Raw genomic sequence first — 14247 nt, forward strand, 5'->3', positions numbered from 1 at the left:
TGGTTACACTTTATTTAAAAGTGTCATTGTTACAGTGTAATTATATATTTAAGTACTGAGTAATATTAATCAACTACATGTACTTACTATAGGGTTAGTGATTGGTTGAGGGTTAGTTGCATGCAATTATGCATAATTTATTACTATGGTAAGGACATGTGACATATGTAACAAGGACACTGTAAAATAAAGTGTTACCCATCTTTTTCTTTTCGGTCGAACTTCACAAAGATATGTCAAGGTCATATTTCACCCACAATCAAAATATATATTTTTTTATATATTTTACATGAAGCCAATTTTACAGTAAGATGTTTTGCATCGTGACACATTTACCCTCCAAATTCAAATGATTAATGAATTAATAAATTATGTCTAGTCTTATTTATATACTATTACAGTGTTTTGAATTAGCTTTTATATGTTTCCAGTTTAAAGGTTGTTTTAAAGGTTTGTTGTTTGTTTGGGGGGGGGGGGGTATACAATTTATAAAAATACATTTTTAATAAAAATTATTTCATTTTTAGTGATTTTAGTACTGCAACTTATTCTATTTCAGTTACTTTCCAAGGTAACTTTTAACTTAACTTTTCTTTTTTTTTTTAAAAAACACAAATATGGCTACATCATGTACACATACTGTACAATTAAAATCAGTTTCCACATTTTGTAATGAGAACTGTGTCAATGGTCATAATGCAAAACATGTGAATGCTCCTAGATACTGTAGGCCTGGGTTTTCTTTGATTTTGTGGCAAAAAATGACCTTGACATGTTCTTGTAGTGGATGTTTTAATGAAGCTCGACTCTGATTGACATTTGGTCAGGTTTCATATGACTTGAGGCCCGTTCACACCAAGTACGATAACTATATCGATAACCATAAAGATATAGTTCTGTAAATCATTCTAAGTGTAAAAGAATAGCAGAGTCCACACCACAACTAACGATAACGGCACAGCACAAACAATATCGTTTGAATCACATTCAGAACAATTTTGTCCAGCTGATGAACGATAACAACTTTGACAGCCAATCAGAATCCATCCTGCTTTAAAGAGCTTGAGCATTTAAAGCGACAGACGACAAAACCGAAGCGATATAATCAGAACGAAATCATCCGCTGATGTGGACGCTAATATAGTTATCGTTACAGTTAGCATTCTCAGAAATAAAGTGATAAATAACTTTCATTCCAATAGCTTCCCAAAAAAAACACACAAAATGTGCTGTTTATCTGAAAGTGATGCGATTTAAAACGACCCTTTACCTGGTTGTTTAAAAAGTGTGTGTTTTTTTTCTATAGTTTATTGTAATATTGTTTTGTGTAGGGCATTTTAAAGCCATATAAACTTGTAAAAATATTTTTTGTCTGTTTTGGAATAATTTACATAGTTCTTATTTACAAAATAAAACAATCTTGTAAAGTTGTTTCAATTCTCATTCCTATTCTCTGACATTTTTACATGACTAACATTCAGGTGTGTTGATTGCACCACGAGATGTGATTGAATCTTCCATTTGGCAACTGGCACAAAGGATTTGCTCCTTCTCGTCCCAAAAGGCCTCCATTCTCTGAGAAATGATTGATTATGGGTGAAAAACTGTATAAGAGAAGGCGTAGGAGAACTTTACGGCAGTAATATGTAGGTGTTTTTGAAAACCTCATGCTCAAGACAATAAACGTTCCATCATCTGTTCATTTTCCAAAGGAAACAAAGATTGTCCGCCCTTTGCTTGTCCCTGAATGGCTTCCATTTTGGCTCAGTCACTAATCCAGATCGAAGAGAAACCAGCAGCCAGTTGCTGAGCAGGCAATGCATTTGAAATGGCAGCCATTTTGGATCAGTTACAAAAGCCGCCATGTTGGATCCAACTCACCAGGCTGGATCCGTTGGATTGTTAAGTTGCTCACCACGTTGGATGGGCGTAGCTAATGTTGTACTGCTTGGCCCAGCGCGCGAACACCTGTTTCTCTGTGATGAAGCGATGGTGTGATCCACGGCGCCCCCTCTCGTTCTGCAGGTACGTTACACACTCGTCTGGACCTCTGGGTTTGTAATAGTGATAGGGCATTCGTTTGGGCTGAGGGCGTCTCCTACAGGGAAGACAATTCAGGAAAATGTATTTAACTGATTTATTCTTAGATAATTATTTTTGCCTTTATAGAGAGCAACGGTGCCCGCCCACTTTTTCATAAGCCAATCAGCTACTAGGTGAATCATAACATTACAAACTTTGATTTGAAGAAAAAAAAAAGTGAAAAACAGACAAAAAGACAAAGGTATTAATGGCTTTAGTGAGGAAAAGCAAAGCATAATCAAAAAAAATGGAGAAGGATAAAACTACTTATGTAAAAGTGTTGATTATATACATAAAAGTTTGCCAAAATATGCATATATATATTAAAATATTTTGAGAGCATAGGAAGACCGAATTGATTAAGTCATCCACAGTGCTTCATGGGAGTGGGCGGAGCTATAGAGATATTCTGGTGTGTTTGACTCGGATTGGTGAAATTGTCTGTACAGCATCATGGGTAATATAGTTTATTACCATAGATTCTACTCTTAAATATGATTATTTTAAAAATGAGTTAGCCCACAGTAGGGCTGTCTATATACAGAAGGTTTATAAGTTATCATTAAAAATCAATTTCCTTATGGAGAAAATTAATGGAGGTTTTTACTTCCAACTGTTGCGCTCTATTGAGATAGGACAGTATAGAGATCTGACAGGAAGTGAAGTGGAAGAGAGAGGGAGAGGATCGAGAAAGGTCCTGAGCCAGGACTTGAACTCGGGTCACCTGAAGTGCAACTGCGCTACAACCGCCCGTGAGGCCATCGGCTCCGACTTAGATTCAAATAAGTATTTTAATAATAAGTATTTTTTCACAATGATACGGTAAAATGTACTGTTTCCAAATTCAACACCGGAGTGAAACTTTGACCTTACCCACAATGGTTTGGCGGCACCATCCCATAAACCTTTATGTTGTCACACATCTCTATGGCAATCACCATGGTAAACCAGCCTGTGCTTAACCAGGACTGAGACTTTTTTCTGTGGGAACAGGAAACAATAACAAACACTGAAAAATACAGCAATCAAAACAATACTCAACCAATGCAACTGAAGGATCCAAATTTAAGAATATGTTTAAGATCTGCTGATCTTACTTCCTTACATAACATCACATGAAAAACTAAGGTGAATTGCACTGTATTGGGCATTCAAGGTGAACATGATGGAATCAATTTACTGATCAGAAGTCAGCTTTAAGTCAGCTGTCTAAACATTGTAATAGTCTTTGATCTTCCAACTAAGAGTTGGACTGTGTGTGAATGTTACCTAGTCTAAGGTCTCGTGACCATTTGTTGTGTATACCATTTGGGGGGGGGGGGGGGGGGACCATTACCTCAGTTGGGGGCAATTGCCTCTATTGTCTTTAGATGATTAGATTTAGTGGTTACCTCTAAGGCTGTGTGTATGTTTAGCACCTTTAAGGACAGCCTACTGAAAGACCTATAAAGAAACCGTGTAAAGTTTGTTAGCCAGAATGATTTGGGAAGAACTGCAGCCGCGTCAACGCGAAGTCCTTAATAAAGAATAACTTTGTTTGAACGTGATCCCCAACGTCTCCTGGTCTCTTGCTTCGACGAAGAAAAAGTTTTCAACACAACATAGAACAAATCAGGCCTAACAAACATCTGTAATGAATTTCCTTCCCTATTAATGGTGTGAAATGAATATTGTGATAAATTTTGACATTAAAGTATATAGAAAAATTTATAATATTTTTGGCCATATTGCTCAGCCCTAGAATAAAATGTTACGATTGTAACAGTTACAATAAAACAATCAAATAAAACACTGAAAAAATAAATAAGTGAAGATGTTAAGACATCCAGAACTGATGGTGTTTACCTGTCTCTGCCCGTCTCTTTCTGAAAGAGCATGTCAAACTTCTGCATTTTGGCTGGCGAGATGACGAAGAACGACAGGTTCCTGTAGGTCATGCTGACTCTCTGGATCAGCCGGAACAGAGTTCCCTTTGCGTCGCGTCCGATCTTTGTCGACGGGCCCCAGAATATGATGGCAGGGCTGTCTGAGCGATTGAGGAACTCCGCAGGTTTGCGGACGACCCTGAACACGCTGGAATGAGCCACGACGCGCACACTGGTCCGGTTCCCCACGTCTGATGCGTACCCGGAGGTGGGAGCGTCGTTCATGCGGATCACACACTCCGTGCGGTCGATCTCGTCTCCGGCGTGAGTCCCCAACACGTGACTTGAGCTGGTCACTAATGCACAGTGATGGCAGCGCAGGATCATGCTCTGAAACAGCAGTTCAACACACTGAGCAACTTAGATTTTTTAGATATTTTCATTGCAAATATATTAATATTTTCTGAAATATATACAGTGCTATGCATAAGTTTAGACACCCATGCTAAAGTTGACTAAAAAGAGGAATAAAAAATCATCTTTTGGAAATTGAACTTAATGCCTTAATTAAAAAAATTAGGAAAAATCCAACCTTTAAGGACTCCAATTTTCTTTGTGAATGAATAATGTATCATAAATAAATAAATGTTCTTCCTTAAAATACAGGGTGCATAAGTTTGGACACCCCTATGTTAAATTCCCATAGAGGCTGGCAGATTTTTATTTTTAAAGGCCAGTTACTTCATGGATCCAGGATACTATGCATCCTGATAAAGTTCCCTTGGCCTTTGGAATTAAAATAGCCCCACATCATCACACAGCCTTCACCATACCTAGAGATTGGCATGGAGTACTTTCCATAAGATCATCTCTCAATGCAAATCAAACCAGCTATTAGGCTAACTGAAATAAAACCATGCCAATCTCTAGGTATGGTGAAGGGTGTGTGATGATGTGGGGCTATTTTAATTCCAAAGGCCAAGGGAACTTTATCAGGATGCATAGTATCCTGGATCCATGAAGTAACTGGCCTTTAAAAATAAAAATCTGCCTGCCTCTATGGGAATTTAACATAGGGGTGTCCAAACTTATGCACCCTGTGAAGAATATTTATTTATTTATGATACATTATTCATTCACAAAGAAAATTGGTGTCCTAAAAGGTTGGATTTTTCCAAATTTTTAAATTAAGGCATTAAGTCTAGTTTCCAAAAGATGATTTTTTATTCCTCTTTTTAGTCAACTTTAGTATGGGTGTCTAAACTTATGCATAGCACTGTATATATATATATATATATATATATATATATATATATATATATATATATTAAAAAATACATTTTGCATTCACCCAAAATGTATTTTAAGATTAGAAAATATATAAAATGCAACAAAAATTCCATACAGCAAAACTATATATTTCAAAATATCCAAAAATGCTAAAAATAGATGTTAAAATATATTTATAAAATATTGTTTCAATTACATTACTTACTTATATTTACTCATTTATTTTTGGCAATTTTTTTTGCATTCACCCAAAATGTTATTTTAGATTAGAAAATATACAAAAATGCTAATATAGATGTTAAAATACATTTATGTAAAATAATTTTACTTATTTACTGGCCATTTATATTAAAATATATATATAAAAAAAACATTTTCATTTGTATTTTAAGAAAATATAAAACATATTTATATAGATAGAAATATATATTTTTAGAATAATGTTTCAATAATTTTACTTATATTTCCTCATATATTTTTGGCCATTTTTATTCATTATATAACAAACAATATATATTTCAAAATATACAAAAACACTTATCTAGATGTTAAAATATATTTATATAAAATGTTTCAATTTTACTTTCATTTACTCATGTAAATATATTCTGCCAATTTTTTTATATATTTTCAATGTAAATATATTTATTTGGTCCAAAATATTTTTAAAAAGAACATTTGCATATGTATTTTAAGATTAGAAAATATTAAAATATAATTTTTTGGCCATTTTTTAAATATATTTTCAATGTAAATATATTTATTTTGTCCAAATATTTTTTTTTTTCTATTTTCTATTTTAAGGTTAGAAATTGATTGTATTTCTAAATATTTTTGAAATATATTTTGCCACTTGAAGGTTTAAGGTTTTTAAAGGTTTTAAGATTTTGGAAAAACACATATAATGTTTTGCTATATAAACAGGAGTTGATCACCTTGTTGCCGTGTACAGGAAGGTATCCCTCCTTCCCAGCCCATTTCTTGAGGTTGGTGTTTTTGACCGCGTGGTGAATCTCGCTGATTTTAAAGGTGCTGTTAAGATCAGCTGAGCTGTTTGAGCTGTAGAGGATGAGGAGGGTCGTGATGAGGAAGACCGTCCCGTAAATCACCATCCGCTGCCCCTGCTGCCATTGCTGAGTAAACACGTACAAACTCTACGTTATCAGAGAATTATCCGTATGTGCATGTAATGTTCCTTGAACTGCAACTATAGCAGTAGGAGTTTCATAATGATTACTGATTGCTGAAATATAAATATTACCATTTAAAAAGTTTGGAATAATGAAAAAAATTATGTTTTTGAAAGAGGTCTCACCAAGGCTGCATCTATTTGATCATAAACACAATAAAACAGTAATATTGTTCAATATTATTACAGTATAAAAGAACAGTTTTCATTTTATTTAATTTTAAAATGTAAATTATTCCTTTCAAAAACATTTTTACGAAAATTGCAATTATTCCAAACTTTTGCCCGGTAATGTATATAATTTAAAATGTATATTTTTAATGTATTTTCCACTCACTTTATCTACAATCCGCAGTGTCATTCTCCTTCTTCCCTTCTATCAGGTTTTAGTTCTCATGCCTAGAGAGAGAGATCAGTTTTCTGCATGTTACACCTGTGTGTGTCTGTGTGGAAACAATATACCAATTCCCCTTAACACAAACCCCATGGTGTGATATTGACACAAGCCATGATGATATCTGGAAATATGAACCAAATGCAAATAAAGAAACAGCTTGTCCAGAGAATCACTATATTAAAACAATTTATTCTTTAATCTGACAGGAGACACACACCCCTTAAATGATATAGGAACCTGACACCTTTAAAACTGACCTGTTCATTTAAGTATGGATAAGATTATAATGGTAAAACAAGTAAAAATCCAATGTTTTGCTCTAAACAGCATTATGCAACACATATTTGCAAACCTGTCATGCCTCCAGGGCCTCTGTAAAGGCTATTCATATTATAAGTACCGAATTACAATATTTAAATCATAATGATATTCATGCATGCACTGATGAAACACACATCATAATAAAGCAGTGTCCGCCAGTGATGCTGGAGCGCGCGAGCCCAGTTGATTATCAGGATAACGCGCATTATCTGCAGAATAACCCGATTCACGGCTATCTCACCTGTGCGCTCATAGACACTCAACGGTGGAGGCTGAACGCGATTCTTACCGACGCGTCGCGGTTTTATTCTGGATGTTGTTGTATCCTCGCATCATTATCATCATCATCATCAGTTCTTCTGCTGGTTCATTATAATCTCCGCCGAATGAGCATCATGTGCGCATGCGCCGCGCATCGCGTTTAGACTTTTTTTTAATTTACTTATTTTTTATTGTGCTTGCAAACAATAGAGATGACAAACATGGTATACAATTTTGTATCAGAATTACAAAAACGTCAATATCGCGTTTAGACTCCTGAAGACGCGACGCGAACGCGCATGACGCCAGCACCAAATCGACCAATCAAAACGCTCCCACACGCTCGCTCTTCGTTGAATGATGTATGATGCATGACCTCTTACCCCGTTTTCTACTGTTTTCCCATATTTTGTGAAAAATATTATTCAGTTTATATTAGAATTGATATATTATAAATAACATATTTTTATGTTAAGAATTAAAATCTAAAATACTAAGTAACAGGCTATACTATTAATTTCTTGAACATTTAAAAAATAATTAATAAATAAAAAACAAAATAAATAAGGCGATACACACCACATACACATTAGATCACGATTCTTGGTTTAATAAATGCAAATGTAAATGTCAGATATATATCAAGATCTCACAGAATGACTGAATCACATATAAATGGTTGGAAACACTGTGTGTAAGAATCACTTGAATTTAAAAGCACTTTATTATTATTTTTAAACAAAGTCATATTAGATGTTCACTGGAAGCACATAACTCATATTAGGCTATGCATTCAATACAGAGTAGTATAAAAAAGATGACACAACATTACATCACCTTGTTATATATTAACCATACAGTTACATTCCCTCTGGCTAATACATGTAATAGATAAACACTGATAAGACACTCTTCAGAGAACACATGCATGCAATATTAGGATATTGAAGATAGTACCATGTGGATCCGTAGTAACATTTTGCACCTTTCAACTTGGACTAAATACAAAAATAAACTTATCATAAAAGCATGGTAACATTTTCTTTCAGCTTTACTGAAAATTCTCAAGTAAAAAACTTTTGTGAGATTGTGAGTTAAACTCAAACGAGCGGTGTCTGTCAGTCTTGGCCAGGACGCTCTTGTAAAAGAGATTCTTAATATCAATGTGCTTCTTTTCCTGGTGAAATAAAGGTTATAATAATAATAATAAATGATAAAATAGTGGAAATAATTTGCAGACAGTAATTATGCACACAGATATGAACATAACTGTACATAACAGATGATGTTCAGGACAAAATCTAGATTTTAATGGTTGAACAAGTACATTCTCTAAAATATACTCTACACACACACACACACACACACACACACACACACACACACACACACACACACACACACACACACACACACACACACACACACACACACACACACACACACACACACACACACACACACACACACACACACACACACACACACACACAAAATAATAATAATAAAGTGCAATGAAAGCAAGAGTTAGGATGAGAGCTGAGGAAAATAAATATGTAACTACCTCGCTAAAATTTTTGATTTTCTTCTTTTTTTCTGGTGAAAGATATACATAAAAGAAGAAGAAAGCCAAAATATGAAATGTCATGGACGAATATTTATTGAGTAATCCAATATTTTGTGAAGGGGGGTCAAAATGACAATTTTCACCTGAGATTTGGAGCCAAATTACAGGGGTCTAAAAAAGACTTTAGAAGGATGGCAGCATCATTATTTTAATTTTACAAAGAGATTGGCAGGTCTATTAGTAAAATCTGTTGACTTTAGCAATCTTTGTTTCATTAATATGCCAACGGTGACTGTTCAAAAATGGGAAAAAGGACTTCTTGAGTTTTTTTTCCCTGAGGTTTGCATGCCTGTAACTCAAGAGGTATTAAAGATGACTTAATATCTTTTTAGATTCTGGTTCTTAACAAAGTTTTCTTTCGGTATCTTCACTTTTAATGACCAATATGGTTCATTTCCATGAGATTTTGAGATCTCAATATGGCTCTATGGTATTAAATTATACCAATTTTCAGGGGTCAAAAACCAAACGTGGGTCACTTTGCATACAGCTGATGCTTTTTTCTTTTAAAGAGGAATGTCTAGAACAGATTATTTTTGAAAATAGAAATGTATCTTGTTTTCCTTTATCAAAACAATTGCATAGAACATACCGGCCTGAGTCCCATAAATAATCTTTTTCCAAAGTTTGCATGCCCGTAACTCAAAAAGTACTAAAGATATCTCAATATTCTTTTAGATTTTCAACTTATTCTTGGAGCCATATTGAGAAATCTTAATATATTATAGGAACTAAACCATATAGAAAATAAAGATACCATATAAAAAATAAAGATACCAAAAGAAACGTTTGTTAAGAATCAGAATCTAAAAGGATATTAAGACATCTTTAATACTTCTTGAGTTATAGGTATGCAGAGAAAAATATGAAAACTGCCTTGTAACCCATTTTTGAACAGTCACCGTTGGCATATAATGCAACAAAGATTGCTAAAGTCAGCAGATTTTACTAATAGACCTACCAATCTCTGTGTAAAATTAAAATAATGATGCCGTCGTCCTTCTAAAATCATTTTTACCCCCTTGTAATTTGGCTCCAAATCTCATTTTGACCCCGCTCTACTCAGTTGATTTGACAAAGAATGAACGGACCTTTTGTTGATGAGATGAAAATGTGTGCTAAGAAATATTAGTAAATCACAGTGTTGATAATAAAAACATTTGTGCCAGTGTTGTGCAAGACTCTTACTAATAAATGGACGCATTAATAAATGACTGTCATAAAGGATTTAGTAATCTCTGACCACTGCTAACTGAGCTTTAGTTTACACCAGATCAATGCATGGATTCAGACACGATTCTGCAGATATGATCATCGCTATGAATAAACAGTCCATTTCTCTCGTTTCACTAGAGAGAAAGACATTTCGATTATTTATGTTTGATAGAAAAAGAAATATGTGATCATGAATCTCCCTAATACTGAATTCAGATCCTCTCACACTGACGAGTTCAGCCAGTTCAGGTTACCAGAGATCAGACTAACAGAAAAGAAAAAAAACGGACTCTCAATATGATTTTAAAAATGCAAAAGAATATTAGGAAAATAAAATAAAAATAAAATCGTACCATATAAAACAAAGGCAGAGTGGCACGATTTAAAAGCCAAACTGATTTACACACTGAAGGCACCACAGTGGTTTCTGATACGAGCATAAACTTGCATTGGGAGGAGAAACGATTGCTGACGACTATCCTACATCTTTACACAAACCATATGTAACCACATGTTACCAGGGTGGGTAAACGAAGCGCAGTTTCCCCTGAGACGCCCAGCGGCTGTAAATGAGTTTCTCGGTGATGAAGCGATGGCCGCCCCTCTTGGCGTGTTCATGAGAGCGGTACATGCGGCACTCGTCCACACGGGACGGCTCGTAGTAGTGGTACGGCACGAACGAGTGGTTGGCGACACTATAATCAAGCCAAAGAAGAGAAGTTAGTGGACTGCAGAATGATGAGAAATATCATTTTTAAAAAGCAGGAAAGCTTCGAAATTTTGCTGACATGGTCCTATTCAAGCCCACAGGATGTCAATCAGTAATATTGTGAAATATTATTACAATTTAAAATAAATTTAATTTATTCCTGTGATCAAAGCTAAATTTGAAGTATCATTACTCCAGTCTTCAGTGTCACACATGGTCCTTATTAATATGACTCATTATATGAATTTAAATATTATTGTTTAATATAGTAATTTATTAATTTTAAATAACTGTTCCTATTTATGTACAATATGTATATAAATATACAATAATTGATCAATTAAGATTCACTTCAAAATATGAATCTGTCACATACTATATTGGACTATAAATACATACGTGATTGTAAATTCAACAGTAAATGAATTCAGTAAATTGTTTTCTGTATATGTGAGGAAATTGTTTGTGAAAAAACATACATAATGAATTATGTTAATCTGATCATTAATTTCTTAATTTTAAATAATTGTGCCTTTATACTGTATATATATATACAATACACTTCATAATTTAATTTAGATTCACTATAAATCTGTTGATTACATAATATACTGAGCTTTAAATACACACGCGTAAAAACTGTAAACAAGTCCAGTTAATCCTTTAAACTGGTTTCTGTACTAGAATGAAATGACTAACACTTTATTTTAAAGTGACATAGTTACGTTACTACATGTGTACTATAGTAATAACAGTAAATTCTGTATAATTACAAGTAACTTACCCTAAACCAAACCCTATCATAACCGTAACTCTATAGTAAGTACATGTAGTTGATTATTATTTGAGTAAGTACAATGTAACGACACCACCTTAAAATAAAGGGTTACACTTTATTTTAAGGTGTCATTGTAACAGTGTAATTACAGTACTGTGCAAAAGTCTTAGGCATGTTAATACCCCCCCCCCCCCCAAAAAAAATGTTTTTAAGTCAGTTATTTCTATCTTTTGCTGTAGTGTGTCGGTAGGAAATATCAGTTTACATTTCCAAACATTCTTTTTGCCATTAATTGTAATAATCCAGTGAGATGTGTGTATGCACAAGGAGTCTGACAACAGCCGGTGTGATCTGATCTCACCATCATCGAGTCCGTCTGTGATTACATGAAGAAACAGAAGAAACTGAGACAGACTAAATCCAGAAGAACTGCGGGAACGTCTCCGAGACGCTTGAAGAAACCTTCCTGCAAAGCTACAGTACTGTGAAAAGCACTGGCACCTGTGTTAAAATGCTGTAAAGTGAGAATGCTTCAAAAATAAAATCACAAATTGAATTTATTTATGATTTAACTTCTATTAACTAATTCAAATCAATATATGGTGTAACGACTCTTTGCGTTTAAAACGGCTTTTGTCCAGGTACACTTGCGCATAGTTCTTCAGGAAGCTTTGCAGGAAGGTTTCTTCAAGCGTCTCGGAGACATTCCCACAGTTCTTCTGGATTTAGTTTGGGGGGGGGGGGGCATTAACATGCCTAAGACTTTTGCACAGTACTGTATATATTTAAGTACTGAGTTATATTAAGCAACTACATGTACTTACTATAGGGTTAGGATAGGATTAGGGTTTGTTTGAGGGTTAGTTGCATGTAATTATGCATCATTAACTGTTATTACTATGTATTATTACTATTACATGTAACAAGGACACTGTAAAATAAAGTGTTACCCACACAACTGAACTCACCTGCAGTAAGAGCCGTCAATCATTCCATAAACCAGAACACTGTCACACACCTCGAGAGCCAAAATCATGGTAAAAAACCCTGTACTGAGAAACGCCCCCGATTTCATCCTGAGAGAGACAAAGAGATCACATCATTTACTAATATGATAATCCTTTTTCACATGATATAATGATATAAACACTGACCTGTTTTTGCCTGTTTCGTTTTGAAACACACCGTCACAGTCCTGAACCTTTTCTTTGGTGACGGTGTAGATGTGTGTGTGTGGATGCTTCTTGGCCAGCATCACTAATGCATTGAAGATTTTCCCCTTTCCATCCTGCCTCATGTTCTTCTCCGGGCCCCAAACGACGTACCTAGTGTCCGCCTCTCGCCCAAAGAAATATCCCTGCTGGCGTAGCAGGTGTGGCACGCTGGTGTGGGAGACGACACGCAGGCTGGTCCTGTTCCCCACATCAGCCTCGTAGCCCACGGTGGGCGCTGCGTTCATCCGGATCACACAGTCCTGCCGGTCGACCTCTTGACCCCGTCCACCGCCCAGCATCTGCCCAGAACTGGACACCACGGCACAGCGGCCGCAGCGGAAGTCCAGCAGCTGAAGGCGGATAATAAACACACTATATGAACAAAAGCATGTGTAAAAATTGTGTAAAGGTGGAACGTGACTTACATACGAATGTGAGCGAGTGTTGGGATGAACCCTCACGTAACCACGCAGGCCTGTTTTCATGGCAAGCCCAGTCCTCATCACATGATTGTACCATAGCAGCAGACACACCGAGAGGAGGAGGAGGCAGATCCAATGAAACCTCTGAGGGATGAAGGATGCGAGAGCAAGAGAGAGAGAGAGAGAGAGAGAGAGAGAGAGAGAGAGACATGGGCTTCATTCAGAGTCAATAATAAACTATTTTCTGACACATTTCCCAGTCACACTATGGGATATGAAAGCAATACCACGGATTTCATTTCCTATTGAGGCTGAAGCTCCAACCCAGGTGCTCAACTGGGGAGGAAACACTCATTTTCCTGAGAAAACATGGAAGAAAAATGACTCTAATTCAATCAATAATTCAATTCAATGACAGCATGCTCAGTACTGTAATACCTTGACGCGATCAATAACGTTTTATTAATATCTACTGTGAAAAAAAATTGCTGACATCATGATAAACACCACAGCCGAACGGCAAATAAATAAAGACACCAATAATCACATGCAGCCCCTTATATAATGGTTTTATGTGCCTTAAATGTAATCGGTAATCAATATATGGCGAGCTTGAAAACAGTAAATAACCACATAATTAGCTGCAAGATTAGCCTTCTCACGTTTTTCCTTGGCACGCTGATATTTACGTTCCCACAGGGAAACGCTGCTATAAATTTAGTTCCGCTTGTGAGTGTGATGACACTGTAGCAGTCTATGTGCTGCAGTCATAATAATAATAATAAATATAGCGTAAATGACTTATAGACATATTACTTGGGGGGGAAACACTTTTATTTATTTATTTTTTACAATTTTTACAATTGTTTAATTATTA

The 14247-nt window shown here is 35.3% G+C and overlaps 2 protein-coding genes across 3 annotated transcripts; both read right to left on the reverse strand.

Moving 5' to 3' along the window:
• Positions 1-1911: 1911 nt before the first annotated feature.
• st6galnac6 (ST6 (alpha-N-acetyl-neuraminyl-2,3-beta-galactosyl-1,3)-N-acetylgalactosaminide alpha-2,6-sialyltransferase 6) lies at positions 1912-6787 on the reverse strand (the record flags this gene model as incomplete). The annotated part of the gene is made up of 5 exons (XM_081390244.1): positions 1912-2098; positions 2956-3063; positions 3928-4337; positions 6173-6370; positions 6764-6787. The coding sequence occupies 5 exons, from the start codon at positions 6785-6787 to the stop codon at positions 1912-1914; spliced, it is 927 nt and encodes a 308-aa protein (XP_081246370.1).
• Positions 6788-10244: 3457 nt separating this feature from the next.
• Positions 10245-14095, reverse strand: st6galnac4 (ST6 (alpha-N-acetyl-neuraminyl-2,3-beta-galactosyl-1,3)-N-acetylgalactosaminide alpha-2,6-sialyltransferase 4). 2 transcript variants are annotated; one of them, XM_081391624.1, is made up of 6 exons: positions 14033-14095; positions 13658-13729; positions 13374-13514; positions 12889-13298; positions 12703-12810; positions 10245-10942 (listed from the first exon to the last, which is right to left on the reverse strand). In XM_081391624.1, exons 2-6 carry the CDS (start codon positions 13667-13669, stop codon positions 10762-10764), a joined length of 852 nt encoding a protein of 283 aa, XP_081247750.1. In that variant the 5' UTR covers positions 13670-13729; positions 14033-14095; the 3' UTR covers positions 10245-10761. The 2 variants fall into 2 exon arrangements, with proteins under 2 accessions (XP_081247750.1, XP_081247751.1); XM_081391625.1 differs by having other exon boundaries at positions 13809-14050.
• Between the last annotated feature and the right edge of the window lie 152 nt (positions 14096-14247).

This window comes from Scardinius erythrophthalmus (assembly GCF_964197995.2).
Source record: "Scardinius erythrophthalmus genome assembly, chromosome: 17".
Lineage (NCBI taxonomy): Eukaryota > Metazoa > Chordata > Actinopteri > Cypriniformes > Leuciscidae > Scardinius > Scardinius erythrophthalmus.